General features: G+C 30.0%; 1 protein-coding gene across 2 annotated transcripts in view; it reads left to right on the top strand.

Moving 5' to 3' along the window:
* The window catches only part of LOC130678446 (uncharacterized), an 85,640-nt gene extending 64,959 nt beyond the window's left edge, over positions 1-20,681 (top strand). For both annotated transcript variants that reach the window (XM_057485642.1, XM_057485643.1), the window contains exons 3-8: positions 49-1,072; positions 1,762-1,916; positions 7,664-7,913; positions 14,558-14,779; positions 16,449-16,644; positions 20,255-20,681. In XM_057485642.1, coding sequence (XP_057341625.1) covers positions 49-1,072; positions 1,762-1,916; positions 7,664-7,913; positions 14,558-14,779; positions 16,449-16,644; positions 20,255-20,264 — 1,857 coding nt within the window. In that variant the 3' untranslated portion in view covers positions 20,265-20,681. The remainder of the gene's footprint in view (positions 1-48; positions 1,073-1,761; positions 1,917-7,663; positions 7,914-14,557; positions 14,780-16,448; positions 16,645-20,254) is intronic.
* The last annotated feature ends 307 nt before the right edge of the window (positions 20,682-20,988 follow it).

Genomic DNA, 20,988 nt, shown 5'->3' with positions numbered 1-20,988 from the left:
GTAATAATTATTGATAATTAAATAAAAATAAATTTTAATTATGAACAGCCAATTGGTCGGAGAATTCTACCAGATCCCGAGCTTTGTGGATCACGAGGCCTACTACCGGATCCTAACAGAAGTTCCCGCAATTCTCTAGTCCCCGATGATTACATGAGAACACCTCGTGGATCATTAATTCCTGATTCCGCAAGGAGTCCTAGAAATAGTTTGGTACCTGATGGCTCGAGGAGTCCAAGGCATTCGTTAGTTCCCGATGGATCTCACAGTCCGCGAAATATATATGGAGGTGGTGGAGGATTGGGAACTGAGCCTACATATAATCGAAGTCCTAGAGGCAGTTTAGTACCGGGTTCAGCGGCAGCGTTATCTGCGACCCGCAATAGTTTAATGCCAGATAATGGCAGCATACGTAGCTCAAGGCATTCATTGTTACCGGATAACACAAATCGTAGTCCACGTGGAAGTGTTGCCAATATTGAATTTGACAGAAATCCACGAGGTTCAATATGCCCAGATATATCAAGATCCTCGCGAGGTAATACTGTTACACCAATGGAACAAGAGAGAAGTCCTCGTGGTTCAATATGTCCTGAAATGATGAGTGCATTAAGATCCCCGAGGGGTAGCATTGCGCCTAATATTGATCAAGAACGAAGTCCGCGTGGATCTATTAGTTCGGAATATCACAATCCAAGCCCGAGGGGCTCCATTATGCCAGAAGTCAACAAATCACCCCGTGGTTCCATTGCACCTGATCCCAATCGCTCACCTAGAGGCTCTATTTGTCCTGATGTGGGAAGAAGTCCCCGAGGTTCAATCGTACCACATGAATCGACAAATAGATCTCCAAGGGGATCTATTGCTGTCGCTGATTTGGATCGCACCCATCGTGGATCTATTGGTGGTGGCGGTGTTCCTGACCAAGATAATTCCTCTCGTAGTCCGCGAGGCAGCATTGGCCCTGAAATCGACCACAGCCCTCGAGGTAGTCTCGGTGGTTATGAAAAACGAAGCCACCGGAATAATAATCTTGGTATTTCAGAACCACGGAGAGCTTCTGCTGATCAAGGTATATATGTATGATTTATATTTATTTATATTTGATATCTTTTTACTTTTTTTCTAAAAAAATTAAATTTAATGACTCTGAACATAAAATAAGTCGAGAACATTTTATATTTCGAAAATGGTAAGTAAGAATCACTTATAATAGCATCGTAAATTCAACACTGGTGTGTATTTCAAGTCTCATAAAATAAGATCGTAAAGTCAAGCCGATTCTCGTTAAATCGTTGCTACTTGGATGTTTATGGGAAAAGATAGTATAAATGTGAGCGGTGGTATATAGCTTCATAACGTATCTTTTCTTGGTCTACTGGTACTTTTACTGATACTACTGTAGATACTGTGACTCTGACTACGACTACTTGCACTCGATAAGGCGTGATGACTTGGTATCGTGAGAATAACGCCGATTCCAATTGCAAGATTGAATATATATATACATATTGTTACATGACTTCAGATGAGAGCGTAAAAAAATGCGATTTATTGAACCGTGTCGAGAGGACAAGATATCTAGAATTATTTTTATCGTCTCAATTTCATTCATAAGACAGTTTTTTTTGACATATCTGTAAATAGGCATTAGTCAAAATTTTTATGGCGTGTCTTGATATCAAATAAAATATGTCTGTTTTGAAAAATTTCGAAAATTCAGCGTAGTATTAAAAAAAAATGTTTTTTCTTTTTTTAAAGGCACGTCAGCAAATCGCAGTGGGTCACCTTATCGTTATCGTGATGGTAACACCAGCAGCGTAAGATCTGGTCCAGGTCATGGAACGCAAACGAATTTAGGATATGGAACAAACGCTTGGGCTGAATCTAGACGAGCAAGCAGTTCAGTATCACAGGTAAAATAAAAAAAATATGGATGTATCTATTCATTCGTGTGTTAAGGAAAATTACTATTATTCGATCGTCAAATTATATGACGATCTGTATATAAAACTTAAAAAAAAACCGAATATTCAAAGGTTATCTTGCATTAGTGTTTCCGATGAGATAAACATTTTTTTTATACTGGTCGACATGAAATTGGTCCTTGGATCAAAATGGACAATACATTATACATACTACAAAGACGATAGGTGCTAAAATCAATTATTCAGCTAACTTGAACTAAATACCTCGCACAAAGCCATATTGTCGATGATAGCTTTGTCCTAAGTGTGCTTATGGGCTCTGCATTATGGGTGTTCAATTCCACTCTACCGTTTATTACTTTACTATCACCAGAGGTAGATCTACTAGTTGGTCACCAAAATTTGATTGTATATCTTACCACGATAATAATTACATCGCGTTACTAATTCCAAAAGGACTTATAATTTCATTCACCCTTTCGGCTTTGAGGTACTTCACTCGCGACCTATAGTGTGTGCTATTGTTTACTCTCTTACTCGCTTTTGCTTCCTCTTTCACTTAATATTGCTTACTCGCTTTTCCTCATTTTGAAATTGTGAGAAGATTTCTTTGAATATTTATAACTTTTTTACTGATGGGTAGTATGATAATTTTTATATATTTTTAAATTTCAAATTTATTTTTCTATAACCTATTAGTTTGTGGGAAGATTCTTAAGAAAAATAATTTGAAATATACATGAAAATATGACTTCTTTTTAGGTTAGTCCGAGCTACTACATGTTAACTGTGAGTACTTTGATTATCAATATCTCGCTTTACAAGTGGTCAGAAATTTTTATCAAAATTCGGTTTGCGAGTGAACTACTTTAAGAAGTACCCTAAAACCAAAACAGCGTATATTTTCTTTTTCATTGTCGACCGTTCTAGGGACTTATTTTGAAGCTAAAAATTGAGAAAAAAATTTTTTTAAACTAAAAGGGCATTTGACTCGAATTATACGCCCTTGTAGCTTTCACCATTTTATTTTTTTTAATTTTTTGGCTTTCAAATAAGTCCGCGAAACGATTGGTAATAAAAAAAAAAATTACAAGCTCTTTTGGCTTTACGAAGCTTCCTGAGGCCAAAAGGGAGTATAAAAATATAAATCCTTTTGGAATTACTAATGCGATATTATTATAGTTTATTATACTTTAAGAATTAATATGTTGAAGTGTGCTAAACCATAATAATTTAAAGCAATTAAGATCTCATTAATTGTCTTCTTTAGACACTCCCCCGCTTTCAATGCGATCAATAATTGAAATTTATATTTCTAAATACTTGTTGGACCATATAGCTAAGAATTACTCGAGGTGTAATATACCCCAGTGTAGTATTCTATGATTATATGTTGATTTAATTTGAATTTATGACTTGATGTAACGAAATTTTATATTATTATTTCCAACTGAATGATAAAACAATTTCTCTAAAAATTTATCGTTAAAATTTGAATTATTAAAAAATGATAAGCATTTTAATATTAAAAATAAAGAATAACATTTATAAATTTTTCGTCGTAGCGGTAAAAGCTCCATATTTAATTAGAATAAGTAGACAAAATTTTTATTTAAATACTTATTCATATTTTAAAATATCTGATTTCATAATAATAATGGAAATCACATTCATGTTTTAAATTAAATTTTTATCACCTTCACCTTGGATATTTCTTGAAGAATTTTATTTTTTATTATAAAATGCATAGCGTTGTTATGGAATTTTTCTATTCTATATGAAATACTATGCAATTTAAATAAAAAAAATCGGTCTGTCAGTTGACCCTGCGGGCCAGCCCCAAAACTTCCCGCTGTTTCCGAGCTCGCTGAGCTCGAAAACATTATTGTGAATATATTTTCGAGCTCTTCGAGCTCGCAATTACTTTTGTATGCCATTGTTTTGTAAAAAACCATTTTTTAGCATTTCTTTCTTCCACGATATCTCGCGAACGAATTAACCGATTTTGATGGTTGAGGTGGCAATCGACGCGTTTTATCAAGTTCTAAAGCTGGTCGAATTTTGAAATTGATTTATTCAGCCGTTTTTGAGAAATTTCAAAAAAACCAAGGAAAAAATTTTTTTTGAATTCTTTCGTCAACGGTTTCTCTTGAACGAATGAACCGATTTTGATGGTTGAGGTGGCATTCGACGCGGCTTATAGAGTTTTAGAGCTGATTAGATTTTGGAATAAATCCATCGAGCAAATTAAAAGTTATCCAAATAAAACATTTTCGAAAAAATTTTATTTTTGAAATATCTCTGAACGCACCCTACCGATTAAGTTCAAATTCATACGGCCTCAAGACATTAACAAGCCGCGTCGAATGACACCTCAACGATCAAAATCGGTTCATCCGTTCAAGAGTTATGAATATTTACATACATACATACGTACGTACGTACGTACACACATACATACACTCGGACATCATCGTGAAATTAGTCAGGATAGCTTCCTAGGACCTCGAAACGTCGACATCTGATGGAAATTCGATTTTCGTAAATCGGACCGAAACCAATAACTTCCCGAATTTTTGAAAATTTACAATTTTCTTAGCGGGAAGTTAAAAAAATAAAAAATTTTTTAACACAGCGACATCGGTATCTCAAGAATCTCAGCGAAAAATACTTTTATCTTTCTAGCTACACCTTAATACGATATCTCAGAATGAGTAAGACAATCAAAGTAAACGAGCTTTATTATTCTCAATGTCTGCTTTATATCTTAAATTTAAAGAATAAAGCAATAAAGGATGAAAAAAATATACGACGTGACTCAAGTAGAAGATAAACAAAAAATAAAATGAAATTTTAGTGGTGCACTTAAATTCCTGTAATTCTGTCCAACGAAACAATGTTTTTATTGACATTAAATTCTTATATATATATATATATATATATATATATAATCTCTATTGTGTCTTTCACTTTATAGTCCAACTATTACATTTCTATTCTACTCAACCATTTTAAATTGTTACATTCTACTTTTACGATTTGTCTTTTTTACTTGAAATTCATTCGTCTTTTTACTCTTCATTTATATTTTTTCGCTCTATGTTAATGAACTCTTTAAATGACACTTTGAAGCTATGAAATAGATGGGTCTTGTAATTATTTTAAAATTAAAATTTGTCACAATAAGTATTCACATTGAAAAATACTGTCAAAATAAAAATTAATTATTTTTATCAAACTGATTTTTTGAAAATTTAGTGATTCAATTTATAATCGATCATAGATATTTTTTTTTCTCTATACTTTTTATATTTTTATTTTAATAAATTTTTTATTAAAAATAAAATTCAACTATTTCAATATGTATTTTTATATTATTATTTTATAAATTTTTTTATGAATGTCTGATTTATTTATACTTGTATTGATTTTTTTTTATCATCACTGTGAAATTTCGCTTTTATATTTCAATCTATAAAATAAATAAAACTGAAGTTTACACAACGGATTAGTAAAGTCCTTTAAAATTTGTCTCATCACATCAAGTGAATTTTCTTAAAATAAATGAATAAATAAATATGTGTGTGTGTGTTTATTTAAAAGAAATATCTTTAAATTTATAAAAGCGTAGTGTTCAGAGTAAATCAGTTGATTTTTCGAGCACAAAGGAACAAAAGAAAATATTGTCAAGTTATGCAGACTAGTTTTCTTTTGGACGTTCAATCAAGTAAAAAAGTGAATGAATCTAATAAATAAAAAAGCTATTTAATAAATTTAATCAATTTCCACAGATGAACAATATGAATTTTACAAAACTTAATTCCGAAGCAATGAGATATTTTTTACTAAAGTTTACTCAATCACAGCTGATTCATTCACATAAAAAACATATTTACACTTATTCGAATGTGCTCAACTAGACTTAAATTCGTATCATTTGAAAGATAATTTGTTAATAAACTAAACGCACACTATTTTAAGTCAATTTTTTGATAGTAATGCCCATATAACAATCGTGTTCAAGGCTTAAGCAATCCTGATCTCAAGATCGATAGGTGCTAGTGTCTTTTTCTTCGTATGTGTCTGCTGCAGATACTTGTGGCCGGATTTCAATAACAAGTCTAGTGCAAGCCTTACACAAGAAATTCGCGCCAGATTATAATTCAATTCTGGAGGAAGACTACAGTTGAAAATAGCTGTGCATGGCTTGCTCAAGATCTGCTCAAGGCTTAAAATTGACCTTGAGCCTTGAACAGATCTTGAGCAGGCCATGCGTAAGTACCTGCCGTAAGTTGTTGGTGCAAGAAATGCGCCAGAAACTTTTCAACTGGACTGTATCCAAGATTTCTTAAATATTCTTGTGTACAATGCCTTGAGCAAGTCATGCACAAGTCTTGATGACGATTTCTTGATCTTGCGCAAGACCCATACGTAGAAAAAGACACTAGTGACTAGGGGTTTTGCTCAAAGCACTGGCACCAGAATCTTACTCGAGCATGTTTTACTTGGGTGATTGAATAAAAAAAAAAAACCTGTGATGCCTGTTACTATGTGTGGATGTTGGTCAACACGATAACTTCAAAAACTTCAAACCGATTTATCTAATTTTCTATTTTTACACTTGCACACTCAAATAGAAAACCCTTTTGAAAACCACAATCCAAATTTTTTTGATTTAATGGTAATTAATAATAAATTTAAACCGGTAAATTATAAGAAATTTAGTTGCCATTTTATATTTGGGGCCGTTCATAAAATATATCGCGCAAAATTTTACCTTTTTAGACCCCCCCCCCTTTATGACGCAAGTATATACGTATAAATACTTACATATTTACAAATATGAAACAAATGACTTTCTATCAACCCCTCGATTATTTAGACCCCTTGACCACCCTTGTAACATTTTGTCATAGTAAGCGACCTCCCCCCTTCCCCGTTATGAGTGCGAACATATTTTATGAACGGCTCCATTTTTATTATTTTTAGTTTCTTTTTCTCCACCAACTCCTCACGTAGCAGCACTAGTGTGACAGTAGGATAGAAAAAGAAAAGGCGACATCAAAGAAAAAAGGCGGAATTTTTTGAAAATTTTTTGAAATAATATAAATTAAACTGAAATAAAATACTAAAAACAAAAAATAAAAATACAAAGCTAATAATTTTAAAGTTCAATAATAATATAATAAAGTGATAAAATTACTTTTCAACATTTTTATAATAAATAATAAATTTTAAAATATAAAATAATCTTTTAAGGACATTGAGGACACTGTAAACAAGTATCTTGAGTCACATATATGTATACGATGCACCTAGATATTTGAGCACCCTCAAGTACTTTATCGATAGCTTGTATTTCATACTCACCTATATTGGATATGATCTGAGTATATATAACTTCTGTACAGTTTACCTAAGAGCGCACAATCAAGTGGTAATGTCAAGATTCAATTTGTCTTGAAATTCCCATAATTATTGATTTTATAATTAGCTAACAACTCATTACAATTGTCTAATTTATGATCAACAATAATCAGATGGTATTTATCTATCAATCAATAGAATCAACTTATTTCTATTGATGTAAGTTACAACTAAAGTAAAATTAAAATATTTTAGTAATTAAAGCCGTTTTATTAATTGTTCTTTAAAATAATTTAGTTGTTAACAATAAATAATTTTCAACTATTATTAATTAACTTTGAACAGAATAGTAATTTTTGTAAAATTAGTTTTCAGGTGACGAGTCACGAAGACTTTGTATGAGAACAGTTAATTCAACAGAGAAAGGAACAACCGTTTCAAGTGGCTTAGGAGTTGCGACGTACGGATCTCTAGTATTTCAACTAAAAGACGCCCACAGGGAAGCTAGTGGCATCTGTGACTTTGTGTTCCGGGCAATGGGAGTTGTCAGTAAAACTATGTTTGTCACTATCTGCCTCGCATGTCTTTCAACTGTACCCATTATTATGCTCATCATGGGTAAATATTGTTATTATTGTTATTATTATTACTTGCTGATTAATTCAAATTTATTATAATAAGAAGTTATCTCTCCTATTAATTTTATGAAAATAATAAATAGTCACGAAAAAAAATAATTCCGATCAAAGTAGATTTAAAAATTATAAAAATGTGATTTATGTGTGAATCAAAGATAAAAAAGGGCATTCGGCATCCAAAAAGGAAGTATATATATTTCTCATTACTTAATTATTTTGAAGTTTTAAGATAAAATTGATTTAGCAGTTAATTTTTTGACACTTTTAATGAATCTTGAGGTCAAAAACCGCCAAAAATAAAGTAATGGAATTTTAATCATAACACAGAAATCAATCATGTGACTTTGAACCTTTCTTAAAATTCGAAACATTATCCTAAAACACAAAGTAAAACAAGAATGATATATTTTATTTTATCAGCTTTTACGCCTTTTTCACAAAGTAAGACTATGTTTCCATTAAAAAGTTATCCACGAAAAATACACACAGAAAAAAAATACTCGATAGAAGGTAAATATTCTTGATTTAAGAAAATATTTTTTGAAAACCTCAATTTTCTTGGATAAAATAGAAATCTCCTCTGACCAAGACAAATTCTCTTGGCTCAAGAAAATCTTGACTTGCTTCCAGAAAACGCTTGCCTTTCAAAGTATTTTCTTGATTCAAAATAACTTTATTTTCTGTGCAAAAATAGCATTTTTCGTTATTTTTGGAAATTGATATCTCCACCATTTCTGAACTAGTTAACTGATTTTGCTCATCGTCGAACTGAAACCGAGACAATCATTAAAAGGCTAAGTGTGTTAAATTTTATTAAGAATCGTTTATAATTATGTGCCGCAACAAGGCGCGTAGTATATATGTATATATGTTAAACTTTTGAACCAATTGTATTTTTGGATCCTACTCGGCAAATTATGATAGACTATGAGAAAATTCTTTGAAAATTCCACCATGAAGACAAATAGAGGACAAAATGCAATAGATAGATTTCTATGAAATCTACTAAAAAAAGCCCGGATAATAAAATACTAATAAAGTCAAGACTCAATTAATGTTAATTATATTAGAAAATTGGTCAGAAGATGTTAATACTTGTAATTGGCGAAATATTACCAATAAATAATTTGTTAAGAAGGATCGAATGTGCCATCATTCATTGTAAAACAAAACTAATGAAGTCACTTGAAAATCTATCTCTAATACTCAAAAAAATTCTGATAACTTATAATCGATTGTCTTTTAATTCAGAGTAACGATAAAAGCCCAAAAACGACTATATATATTTATAAAACTAAAATTATTTGTAATGTTTATCGCGATCTATTTCAAATAAAACAAAAGTATTTCAATAAAATTCATGTTTGCTGTTTGAGCATGGGAAAAATTTTTGTTGCCTAGGGGTTTAGGGATTCAATCAATAAAATATTAGTAGTATAAAATATAAGTACCCAATTCAATTTTTTATAAAAAATTTTTTGTTTCGTGGTTTTTCATATAAATCTATTTTTGAAATCGCTTCTTTGACTCAAATTGATGGGAAAACAAAAAAAAATTGCGAGATCGGAATTTTAAGTGACTTATAAAGCTTTGAAGGGTAGAAAAGATATCGAAATGAGCTTCAACGCCTACAGGCATCACTCAGAGCACTTTGCGAGGTCCCCAGTGGCCCGCGGTAAATCGTTTTCCAGTATTCAAACCCACATAACTCACTCAAAAATTACGATTATCCTGTTTTATTTCTTTAACAATAAAATATCGTATAAGGTATCAAATAAAAACTCAAGATAACATTATAAAAATATTTTTATACCAAGACATCAATATTTATCGTCGCTTTTAGTAGCAAACCGCCTGATTTAATTTTTGTAAATTTTATAAAAGATCTAAATCAAAGTGTAAAAGTCATTATTTTGTCCTAAAAAAATTTTTTTACTACTGTGTATAAAGAACAATTTATTTTGTCTTAATTTTTCAAGATAGTGAAAAAGTTTAATTTCTTTACCACAAATTTATTTGAATTAAATGATCATACTATTTAAGTTAACTGCATATTTACTAAGCTCTAATATGTTTTCTCGTTATTCAGAACTATTGAACGAAAAGTTTCAAACGAGTCAATATATTTAACTCGACCATTTATTTTTTTTAGTTCAGAACATGCCAAAAGGTCATTTTCTTAATGTTAATCAGGTAGTTTTCTAATGAGAACGATGATCTATGATATGAAAAATAGAATTTTATTGACAGCAATTAATGATATTAGACCTCGACACTAATTACACAAATAATTTCATTAGCAGATTAACATGCAAACGTACTTAGATTGTATCAACTTACACTTCGTAACTTTTTTTTTTTTTTTCATCAAATTTCTTCTATTTACTTTCTCAGTTTATTTGTTTAACTTTCATAATAAATATATATAATAAAATAAACTAGTACAAAAAGGATAGAATCAACTGTAGCTTAGTCGAAGTATAATATCGACCCTAGTACTGCGATAATCGACTAGTAGGTTATGACACGCGAGACTCAGAGAGAACAGGCTAGCAAGGCAAGCTCTTCTCGACATGCAAGCCCACTTAATTTTACTTGTGCCACTGGCCTCTGCTATATAGTAGTCTACTGCTATATACATATATATATTATATATCTATACATGGTATTATGTACTACTAGACTAGACTACAGAGGGGTAAAGAATCAATATATTCAGGTATATACCCTCTATATTTATATAGACTTAATATTCGTGTGCTCTCAAATATATATATTTTATGTAAATAATTATTTACGAAATACATAGATGTATATATGACATATATTTATGTAAATTAATATGAATGTTCATATATGTCCTTTGACGAGGTTCTACTCGTCCATTTAGACGGAAGGTATTTGTGATGTTGATTAAAGGGCTGTTTGTTATTATGGACGTAATATCAATATTTCAGTATTTATTCGTGGTCATATAATTATATGCTACTTTAAATATTGATTATTAAGTTAATAATAATACTAATAAATAAAAATTTAATCAAACTGATCATTTATTTCATTAATCACTAATACGTTAATTATTAATTCTATAAATTATTATTGACACGTAAATTTTTCATATAAATTTTCCTTTCATACACTGAGAGAAAAGTACATGGTTGTGGTAACTAGAAAGGAATGAGTATGAAAAAATAGTAATCTTAACTAATATTTATAGTTTTTTGTACTATATCATAGTGTCCGAACCTATTTGAAAGTAATGGTATCAACTAAGCATTAGTAACATTTTTAACGTCCCGCTATGAAAATTGAAAATTTTCAAAAATTCAGAAAGTTATTGGTTTCGGTCCGATTTTCGAAAATCGAATTTCTATCAGATCTCGACGTGTTGAGGTTCTAGGAAGCTATTTTGACTAATTTCAAGATGATGTCCGAGCTTGAGGAGCTCGAAAATGTATTCACATCAATTTTTTCAAGCTCAAGGAGCTCGAAAACAGCGGGAAGTTTTAGGGCAGGTCTGCAGGATCAACCAATAGACCGATTTTTTGTTTTCGTACGGTAACTATTTAATATTATTTCTTAGAATTTATACTTTAGCACTGATAGAAGGATTTCTTAGCATTTAAAAAGATTTCTTAGTATTTAAGAAAGCATTTCTTAAACATCATTTCTTTGTATTTAACAAATATTTCTTACTATTTAAAAAATGGTTTCTTAATAGTTAAGAAATCATGTCCTACTTTAATGCATTACTTTAATTAACATTAAAATGGTGATTAATAAAACCATTATTATTAAATCATTCGCCTAATGTATTAAAGGGTAATGCGCGTTTTCATCCCCCGACAAGACATCCCCAACAAAATATCCCTGACGAAATATCTTTCGATATAATTTGCACAATTTTCCTGAAAAACTAGCACTCTAAAAAGGCAGTTATTTTTTATTTATAAATTCCCACAATTTTCCTGAAAAACAAGCACCGAAATTAGTTGTGAATAGTCCAAATAAAACATTTAAATAAAAAAGAGAAATTTTGCTGATGGGATATTTTGTCGGGGATATTATGTCCGGAAATATTTTGTCGGGGGATATTTTGTCCGTAGGATATTTTGTCGGGGGATGAAAACGCGCGGAATCGTATTAAAGATTGACAAAAGTTTGAGGACAAACGTGTAGTTAAGAACACTATAAGATAAAATTATTTCGTTGACTACACGTTTGTAATCAAACCCAACATGGGTATCATAGTTTTTTTCTTACATACAAAATAAGTATCTGTGAAGATTTTAGTTTATTCTCTAGATATACATAAAAAAATTGTGATTCTTCCAACCACAATATTGTAGTAAAATATTGTAGTTGCGGGTACTCCAATATGTAGTAAAATATACTACATAAATAGTACTGACAACTAAATATTGTATTAAACATTTACGATTGTAGTTGGCGTATATGTATACGTTTTAGTTGGAAAAAAAGTTATAATTTGTAAAATAAAACATGGAGATATTTATTGATAATTTAGATCAATTTTTTTTTTAAATACTAATGATGAAAAAAAAAATTGAATAAAATATATTAATGCAGCTTAAAAACTCTATAAACTTTTAATTTTTTATTTGAAAATATATGCCGATGATAAAGTGATTGATTTTTCGACGCATGGATTATTTTTTGTTGAACATAATCCAGATATAAAATAAAACTTTAAAGCTCGCTAGCAATTAAATATTTAAAGCTTGAAAAAATATTCAATTATTTTTTTATAAATTATTTGAATAATTGATTTTTATTCTGACCATTATTTACTGTAAATAAAATTTATATAAATATGTCGGATTATCGAACGAGTTATATCACTGAATTCGAAAACTGACAAGTAATCGTAGCGATTTAAAACCAATAGCAATTTACATTTGATTAATTCAGCAAATATTTCATGGATAAAAAATAGCCGTTACCAGAATATTGAGTAGAGTATAAAAAAATATGACAGTTGAATTATTTGATAAAAAAAGAAGTAAATTATTGATTAAAAAAAAAAAAATACCGATCAATGTGGCATTAATCCAAAGCTATTTGAATACTATATATTGACATCTAAAATTGTCTAGTTGACAATTGTTATGCGGATTGGTCTGGTCTCTTTTACTTCCTCTTTCTCTGTAGACACAGACAAATCCTGTCGCAAAACTGTCAATTATAATCGAAACTTAATTTACTGTTGACAATCAGCGTGAACTACTGCTATTGATTCTCCATCTGATATAACTTGGACATGACAAAAGCAATTTCACTTTCAGCCACAGGGTTTTAGTGAGAAATGAGAATGTACGAGAAAATTTATATCTTCTATCTAATTTATGTTATTATATATGTATACTTAAATATATATTGCTATCAATTAAGAATTTATATTCAATACACAGTTAATTTATTTACAATTAAATAAATTATTATTTGATATCTTAGAACAATTAAACAATTAGTCACAATTGAATTTTATTACACTGAAAAATTCGCGAAGTGAACGCAGAGTAAATGATTTTTGATTTATTTAATCCCCTCGGAATAAATTTTACTCCGAAGGAGAAATTTGGAAAATATTAAGGGTATTCTCAGACTGTAAGTAATTTTTTTTAAATCTATATCTCGGCGAAATTGCTACTAAATTGTCCTTTTCTCAATTAATGCTTTAATTTTTTGTTAATTAATTGACAAAATTTTGATACGCTTATGACAATTGAAAGTCGTTAAAAATTTTTAAAAAGTGGGGGGTATTGTCTGAAAATGGCCTTAATTATAAAAACAAATGACTAATACATAGTGAGGTTACGTATTTATATTTTTATAGTTATATTGAGTAATAAAATAATTACGAGCTCCTTTTACAAATATTCACGCGAAATAATTTAAAAAAATATAAGCAGCTGAGAATGAAACCATTCACGCTTATGAAGTTAAAGAAACAGATTTTCCATTTTCTACCCAGTCATTTTTACACCAAAATTTTTTACAGTGTATGAAATGATAATTTAGTGAGTTACAAAAACATTTTTAAAATTAAAAGCATAATACAGCCGAATCGCGTTATGAGTCCGCCTACAGGGGTGTAGGGGAATATAATTCTAAGAATTCCTGTACCCCCACTTCTGCTCAGTAGTCAAACGCCGTAACTCACACTTCCCCTACTTTGCAAGCGTGTGAGTGTGTACATGATTATTTTTGTAGTCATAGAGAGGAAATGTCTTCCAAGAAATATAAGTCGGCGGACTCATAACGCGATTCGACTGTATATTTAATTTTTAACTGTGCAGTGGAATGCCAATCGAATAATATTTTAATTATACGATAAAGGTACCGTTTTTGGCCACTTTAAAGCTAGTTTTTGACACTGAAAAAATTTTGATAATATAATTTTTCAAAAATGCAATGACGTGATTCATTTTCTAAATTTTTTCAGCGATACTGTCATCGCACTATTACAATGCTATTTTTTTTCATTAATTAAAGGAAAGTAGTAGATGTCCAAACATGGAGCAGTGGCCACAAATAGTACTACTACCTTAGCTATTGTTATTATTATATTATGTATATATGTATTATTAATATGCGTAGGATTACAATTCATCAAAGACTGTCCAAAGGAGCCTCATATACCAGTTTACATGATAGTGGGTGGCACATTGGGTGGAGTGAGAATGTTCTGGGCCTTGTACTCGCAAATTCGATCACGGCGCCTTGAAATCCTGAGTGTACCGAACGCAAGCCCACACATATCCCCCATGCAATTGGTGTCTATAGCTTTGACGTGCTTCCTAACCGTCTGGTTCGTATTAGGTGAGACTATGTACCATTAGATATGAGATAAATATCTTCAATATCGATCCTCTATTATTAATGCTCTCATTATTAATTTTGATAGTCATTTTAATAAATTATCATCTGTTTTTAAATTTCCTTCATCGCACATAAATCACGAATTAAAATTTAGTACATGAAATTTTTTAATTTTATTCAAAAACTATTTTTTTTTTACGTATAAATAATTTTTTAATGATTAAAAAAGATTATTGTGATTATTCTCAATGTTCATTACACGTTCCCGAGCGGGAAAAATGGACTGATATGAGCCTTTGAATTATTTTTTTGCAAGTAGCACACTTGGACAATCGATTGAAACCATGTAATAACCATTATCTGTAAACCGCCACGGATTATAACCGAATAGGAATGCATCACTGCAATTAGTAGGATTATAATTAATAAGATTCAAATAAAACTAAAATCTTTATTTGAATAATTGAGTATTAATGCAAGTTAATTCATATTCATTTTCTCTGACAATAAGCTAAAATCGTCATGTAGGCTCATATAAGTCCTTTTTTTTAACCGGCTTTTTTTACAAAAGTGAAATGAATTTGTAGTTTAATTCTATATTTTATTTCACATCGCCGCATTTTGTCGTTATTTTGCTCGTTGTCTATAGTTTTTTTTTTTTGTAACCTACAAGGGAAAAATATAATTTGATTTTAAGTATGCATTAACCCTTCAGCACCCGCGCTATGAGTTTTTTTCTCACACTTGACTTCCAATATTCTTTTCTAAGTAATTTCGAATGGAATTACCTAGTGAAATTTTTTTCATCTTAATAAAATTTTATGATTTTGAAATTTAAAAATTATTTCGAACATAGAAAATATTTTTGAAACATTTATTTTAAAAAGCCATGAGACTTTTTCTCATCACGCGAGTAAAGTAAGGCGTAAAAATTAATACGGTTCGGCTCAGTTCGGACAGTTCCGAATCTTTTCGGCAATCACTGCCATTTTTTTCAGCCGTTACATCTGTCATTACTTACAAAATTAAAAAATAAAAAACAAGTACATTATACAAAATTTAAAAATAAAAACAAGCGAAATATTCAAATAAATTATAATTACGTCATAACTGGGAAAGTGCATAATATTTTTGTTTCATTTAGCTTAAAATTTACGATGCGCCGAAGAATGAGACTTTTTCTCATCACGCGGGTAACGTTTTACGTTGTTCTAACGCGGGTACTGAAGGGTTAATTACAATTATGTAGTAACGACCACGCGAAAACGTTTTCAAAAGTTTTCGATAAAAAATAGATTAATTTATAGATAGAATATATTTTATTTAAAATAATTAACTTAATGATTATTAATTGAGATATTTATCTTGCTAGAACTCTAATAAGATCCGACTTAATTGCTTATAGACTCAATTTATCTCAAGTACATCTTCACGTTCGAACCATTAATCGAACACTTCATTTTGTTGATCTCTTTTTCTATTTCGTTCTTTTTAATTTGTATCACGGAAAAAAAAGTTAACGAAGAATTACTATCTGACAAAACAAATAAAACTGTTATGGAAATTCTATAATTTTCATTTATAGAATGCGATTTATTTTATTTGAAAATTTTATTTATCACTGTCCTTTTTCTCTTACGCTCTATTATCAACCCCCGCTACGACTCAGGTAATTATTGGATTCTGAAGATCAGATGGCCGGACTTCGAAGCTAAAATGTTCGACCCGGATCACTGGTGCGCCAAGACTCTTTACATCTTTGCGGTGGTCCATCTTGGCGTCATCTACGCAGTCATAGCCATGAGCATTGTCACGGCACTAGGTCTTGCTGTTTGTAGAGTTCTAGCTTGTCCTTGGTTCGAAAGGTAAGTTTCAATTATTGTGATTTTTTTATTACTCAATAGTTATTTTTTTTTTCATTTTCCTCAATAATAAATATTTATAATACAATAAAAAAGTTTTTTAAACTTTCACGAAATACCTCAACGATAAATTCATGAATTATGAGGTAAAAAAAAAAATAATAAAGAAATAATTTGTCTTACAAAGTTTTAAGCTTGAAACTTAATGTCTTATACATAACATGATTCAATAACAAAAAAAAATAAAATAAAAATCCTTAGTCTAAAAATTTTTATAAACTACTTTATAACTACGCTTGACTTTTAGAGTTTGAAAGAGACGAGTATGCATATAAATTGAATTCAATTTTATGGTCATGCAGACGACCTCTTATACTACTATATTTATATATTTTTATATACTTTGTATCAACGATAAATCGATGCAATCGCATGATGAAGTAATAGATAAATATTTTCGTAACATCTGCTCTGAAACTTCAACTTTTAATGTTTATTTAGTCAGTGGAAACAAGTTAATTCAAGTCTAATATGCCATGTTAACCTATGACGTATGCTTAAATTGCGAATTCAATAAATTAGCGGTATGGAAGCGTAATTTTGATTTCTGCCCGCTAAATCTACATTGATATTTATTCCAACCTTATTGGCATGTCAACGGTTTGTTACGAATTTCAGACTTCTCAATTATATTTTAAATGACATCATAACTGACAGCTTTTATTTATAAGCAAATGAAATTTATCTTGATTGTAATTCGTAATACAAATATACGCCACCAGCTTCTCATATCATTAACCTGTGATTAATGTGTTTTGACTGGCCTCTAACATTGAAATTCAAAATTTCGAGTAGATGTTAGGAAATATTATTCTACGTGGAAAATGAGAAAACAAGACGATTTCAGATGAGAGTGTCCCATACCACACACTATATTTTTCGGATTACCTGCATTAATACAGAAAATTTTAAATGCTTGGAGCCAGTCGAAACAGGCTAATTTCGGACCGATAGCACGGCAAAAGAATAATGTACACGGAAAGAAATTTTCTTTAAAAATTACCGTTAAATTTACTGTAATACTGGGACGAATAGCACGACCTAGTCATTTGTCGGTAAGTGAGACAATTTATAATTTTTTTTTCAACAAATTTTACCGTAGTCTACTGTTAATTTCATTTGGTTTTCGGTAAACTTTAGGAAGTCTGCCACAAAATAAATAAATTTTTTCGTAATTTTTATTTCAAAAATGGTAATAAATATAAGCGCCGCACTATGTTCCACGATTACAGTGAATTTAACGGTAGTTTTTAAAGAAAATTTTTTTTCGTGTAGTATTTTAAATATGCAAATTTAAGTAATCTAACAGAAAAACATGGCTTTTTATTGATTTAACAATTTTTTTATTGGAACTCATATTATTTTTTCAATTTTCCAAACACAATAGATACTTTGGTTGATTATTAGAATGACATACAAATTTAGAGGTTTACAATAAACAATAGTATATTACACACCTAAGGAAGTAAAGTAAGAAATGAAATCGGCTTCGCCTCGGCCAACAATTACATGTGATCTGAGGCTTTCTTATTTACTTCCCGAGGAGTGTATACTATTTTTCTCCTCGACGGAGGCGGAAAGCGGCAACTTCGTTTTGCACAGCGGGACGAAAGTTGCACTTTCCGCCCGGAGGTGAGAAAATGCGATTCTTACAGGGATGAACTGAAGTCAGAAATTAACAATGGCCACAAACTAATGACTTTCTTCCCTAGGGAAGAAACTGATCAGTCTTTACCCGCTAAGTCACATTGGTCTGGAATTGGTTTGTTTCGACCTGCAAAACATGCATTGAAAATTACAGTTTCAATGCAGGTGATTGCAAAATATAATGAGTGACACAGAATGAAAAACGAATGCAGGCGCGGGTGATGTCAGACCTCGTTTTCGGCTCCGGCAGACATCTTCATTCTGGACTGCATTCATACGCGGAAAAAAATATTCTAGAATAGTACCAATTGACATAAATTTTGTACTAGTCTTGGTTTCAAATAAAATGATACTAAAGTCGTATTGTATCACTGTCTGATACAAATTTTGTATCTAATGTATTGTAAATGACGTTAAATACTATATATATTATATAGTTTAGTATACGTCAATAAAGTATATACATTAATACAGCTATACCTACAAATTTTTTTTGGTTTTGTTGTTACATTATATAAGAAATTAAAACGCCCTTAGTTTTCTTGTTTACCAAATTTCCAAAAAATTCAATGTTTTCATTTTTTTTTTTTTTATAAGTAAAATGAAAAATTAAAGTGATCAATCTGAAAACGAAATATTTAGGATATCTTAACCACCACTATACATATTTACGTTCTACAGTTGGTTTGAGCGTGCGCGAAAACTGATACAAAATTTGGATCACTGTGGTTCTAGATTTGTACCACAGTTGTGGTACTATTTCAATGTCAGTAATGACATTATTTCAGCATCACGACTTTTTTCCATGCATTGATCTATTTCTTGTCACTCGATGCACAATTTCAATAACTAGGACGCATTTTCTACGAGAACGAATATACTATAAACGATCGAACTGTAGACAAATGCAAATTAATATATACGAGTTCTTGTTCAGACTGTAACATAACATTAAACAATCATTATGAATAAAGGACATTCTTAGACAATAACCCTCTCCACTCCTCTTTCCCATTTTTAAAAAATATTCAATGATCTTGAGCTGTCATAATCGTATTAAAAGTTTATAAATTAATTTAAAAAAAGTTAAAGCATTCATTGAAAAAAGGACAATATAAAATCTCCATGTCAATATTACTATTCGAATTTCCAAATTTTCTTGGCTAAAATTTTTTTTCCAAAGAACTCCAAACTGATGACGACAGTAAGTAATTTTTTTTTTTAATTAATTGATAAAATTTTAATACGGTTATGACAGTTGAAAGTCATTGAATATTTTTGAAAAGTAGAGGAAAGACCCGATGAAAAAAGATTTTATCCAATTATATATAGACTATATATAATTATATATACGCTGTATATAATTATATATAGACTATATATAATTGGATAGAAAAAATGGCCCGATCCAATTGTATACAATTCTATATAATTATATACAATTCTATATATTGCAATTATATAGAATTGTATATAATTATATAGACTTGTATACAATTCGTATAGAATTGTATACAATTTCTATACAGTTGTATACAATTAGATCGGGCCATTTTTTGTATATAATTTTATACAATTGTATAAAATCTTTTTTCATCGGGGAGTACCGTCTGAGAATACCCTTAACATTTCTAAGATACCTTGTTTTAAATATATGTGTCGTTGAATTTTTTTAACAACAGAATTTAATGTTCAATATGAAAGAAATTTGAATAATATTAATTAATATTTAGAAAACAAAGATATTAAAGATTATTAGATCGTGGAGTTTAGCAAAATAAATAAATAGAGTAGAAGTACCGATTGTGGCCACTGCACCATTTGTGGACACTTAATACTTAATATTTAAAATAACTATTTAGATATATTGATGAATTATGTATTTAGATTTTTATTGATGATGTAGATATAAATAACCACGGCAGTCGGTTCGCTTGAGGGAATGTATTGGCGAAAGAACAGCTGCTACGACAACTAGCAAGAGTAGTGGTTCAACGAGACGACAAAAAATAACCTCTTTAGATGGTAGAACTATTCAGGAAGTAAATGAGGATGATGAAGAAGAAGTTTTAAGTAAGAAATCTGAAATGGGAAATGATGTTGTAGTTGTAGTTGATAGTGGCAACGATAAAGTCAAAGAAGTAGTTCAGGAGGTTAAATTTTCTAGTAGGGTGCAATTTCGTGCGCCTGATATCATTGAATTGTAATAAATAAAAATAACAAAAGTAATTATAGAATAATTAATTAATTCAATAAATTTAACTTAATTATTAAAAGTTTTTTTTTAAATGTAATTAATAATATTTATTTGTAATATAAGTAGGTGATATAAATAATACATACGTATAAAATTTTTTTTTACTAATCATAAGATAATAATTAAGGTATTTACTATGAAGAAAAAAAAATTTTTTCTTCTGTGAAAATGTATAAAAATTTTAAAAATTAATGTAATTAGCTTTCTTGACTGATTCCATATGCTTATATTTATTTAATGTGAATTTATAGATTTGCGTGCGTCGCTTACAGAGTCTACTAGATTATTTTATAAATATAAGTGTAAAGATGCTCTAAGTTTTCATTTGGATAAATTATTACGAGTTTTAAATTCACTAAGGTAAGAGACCCAGTACCCGATCA

This window comes from Microplitis mediator, chromosome 2, assembly GCF_029852145.1.
Source record: "Microplitis mediator isolate UGA2020A chromosome 2, iyMicMedi2.1, whole genome shotgun sequence".
In the NCBI taxonomy this organism is placed as follows: Eukaryota; Metazoa; Arthropoda; class Insecta; order Hymenoptera; family Braconidae; genus Microplitis; species Microplitis mediator.
Note: the sequence above shows the minus strand (reverse complement) of the source record. Positions and strands in the feature narration are given on the sequence as shown.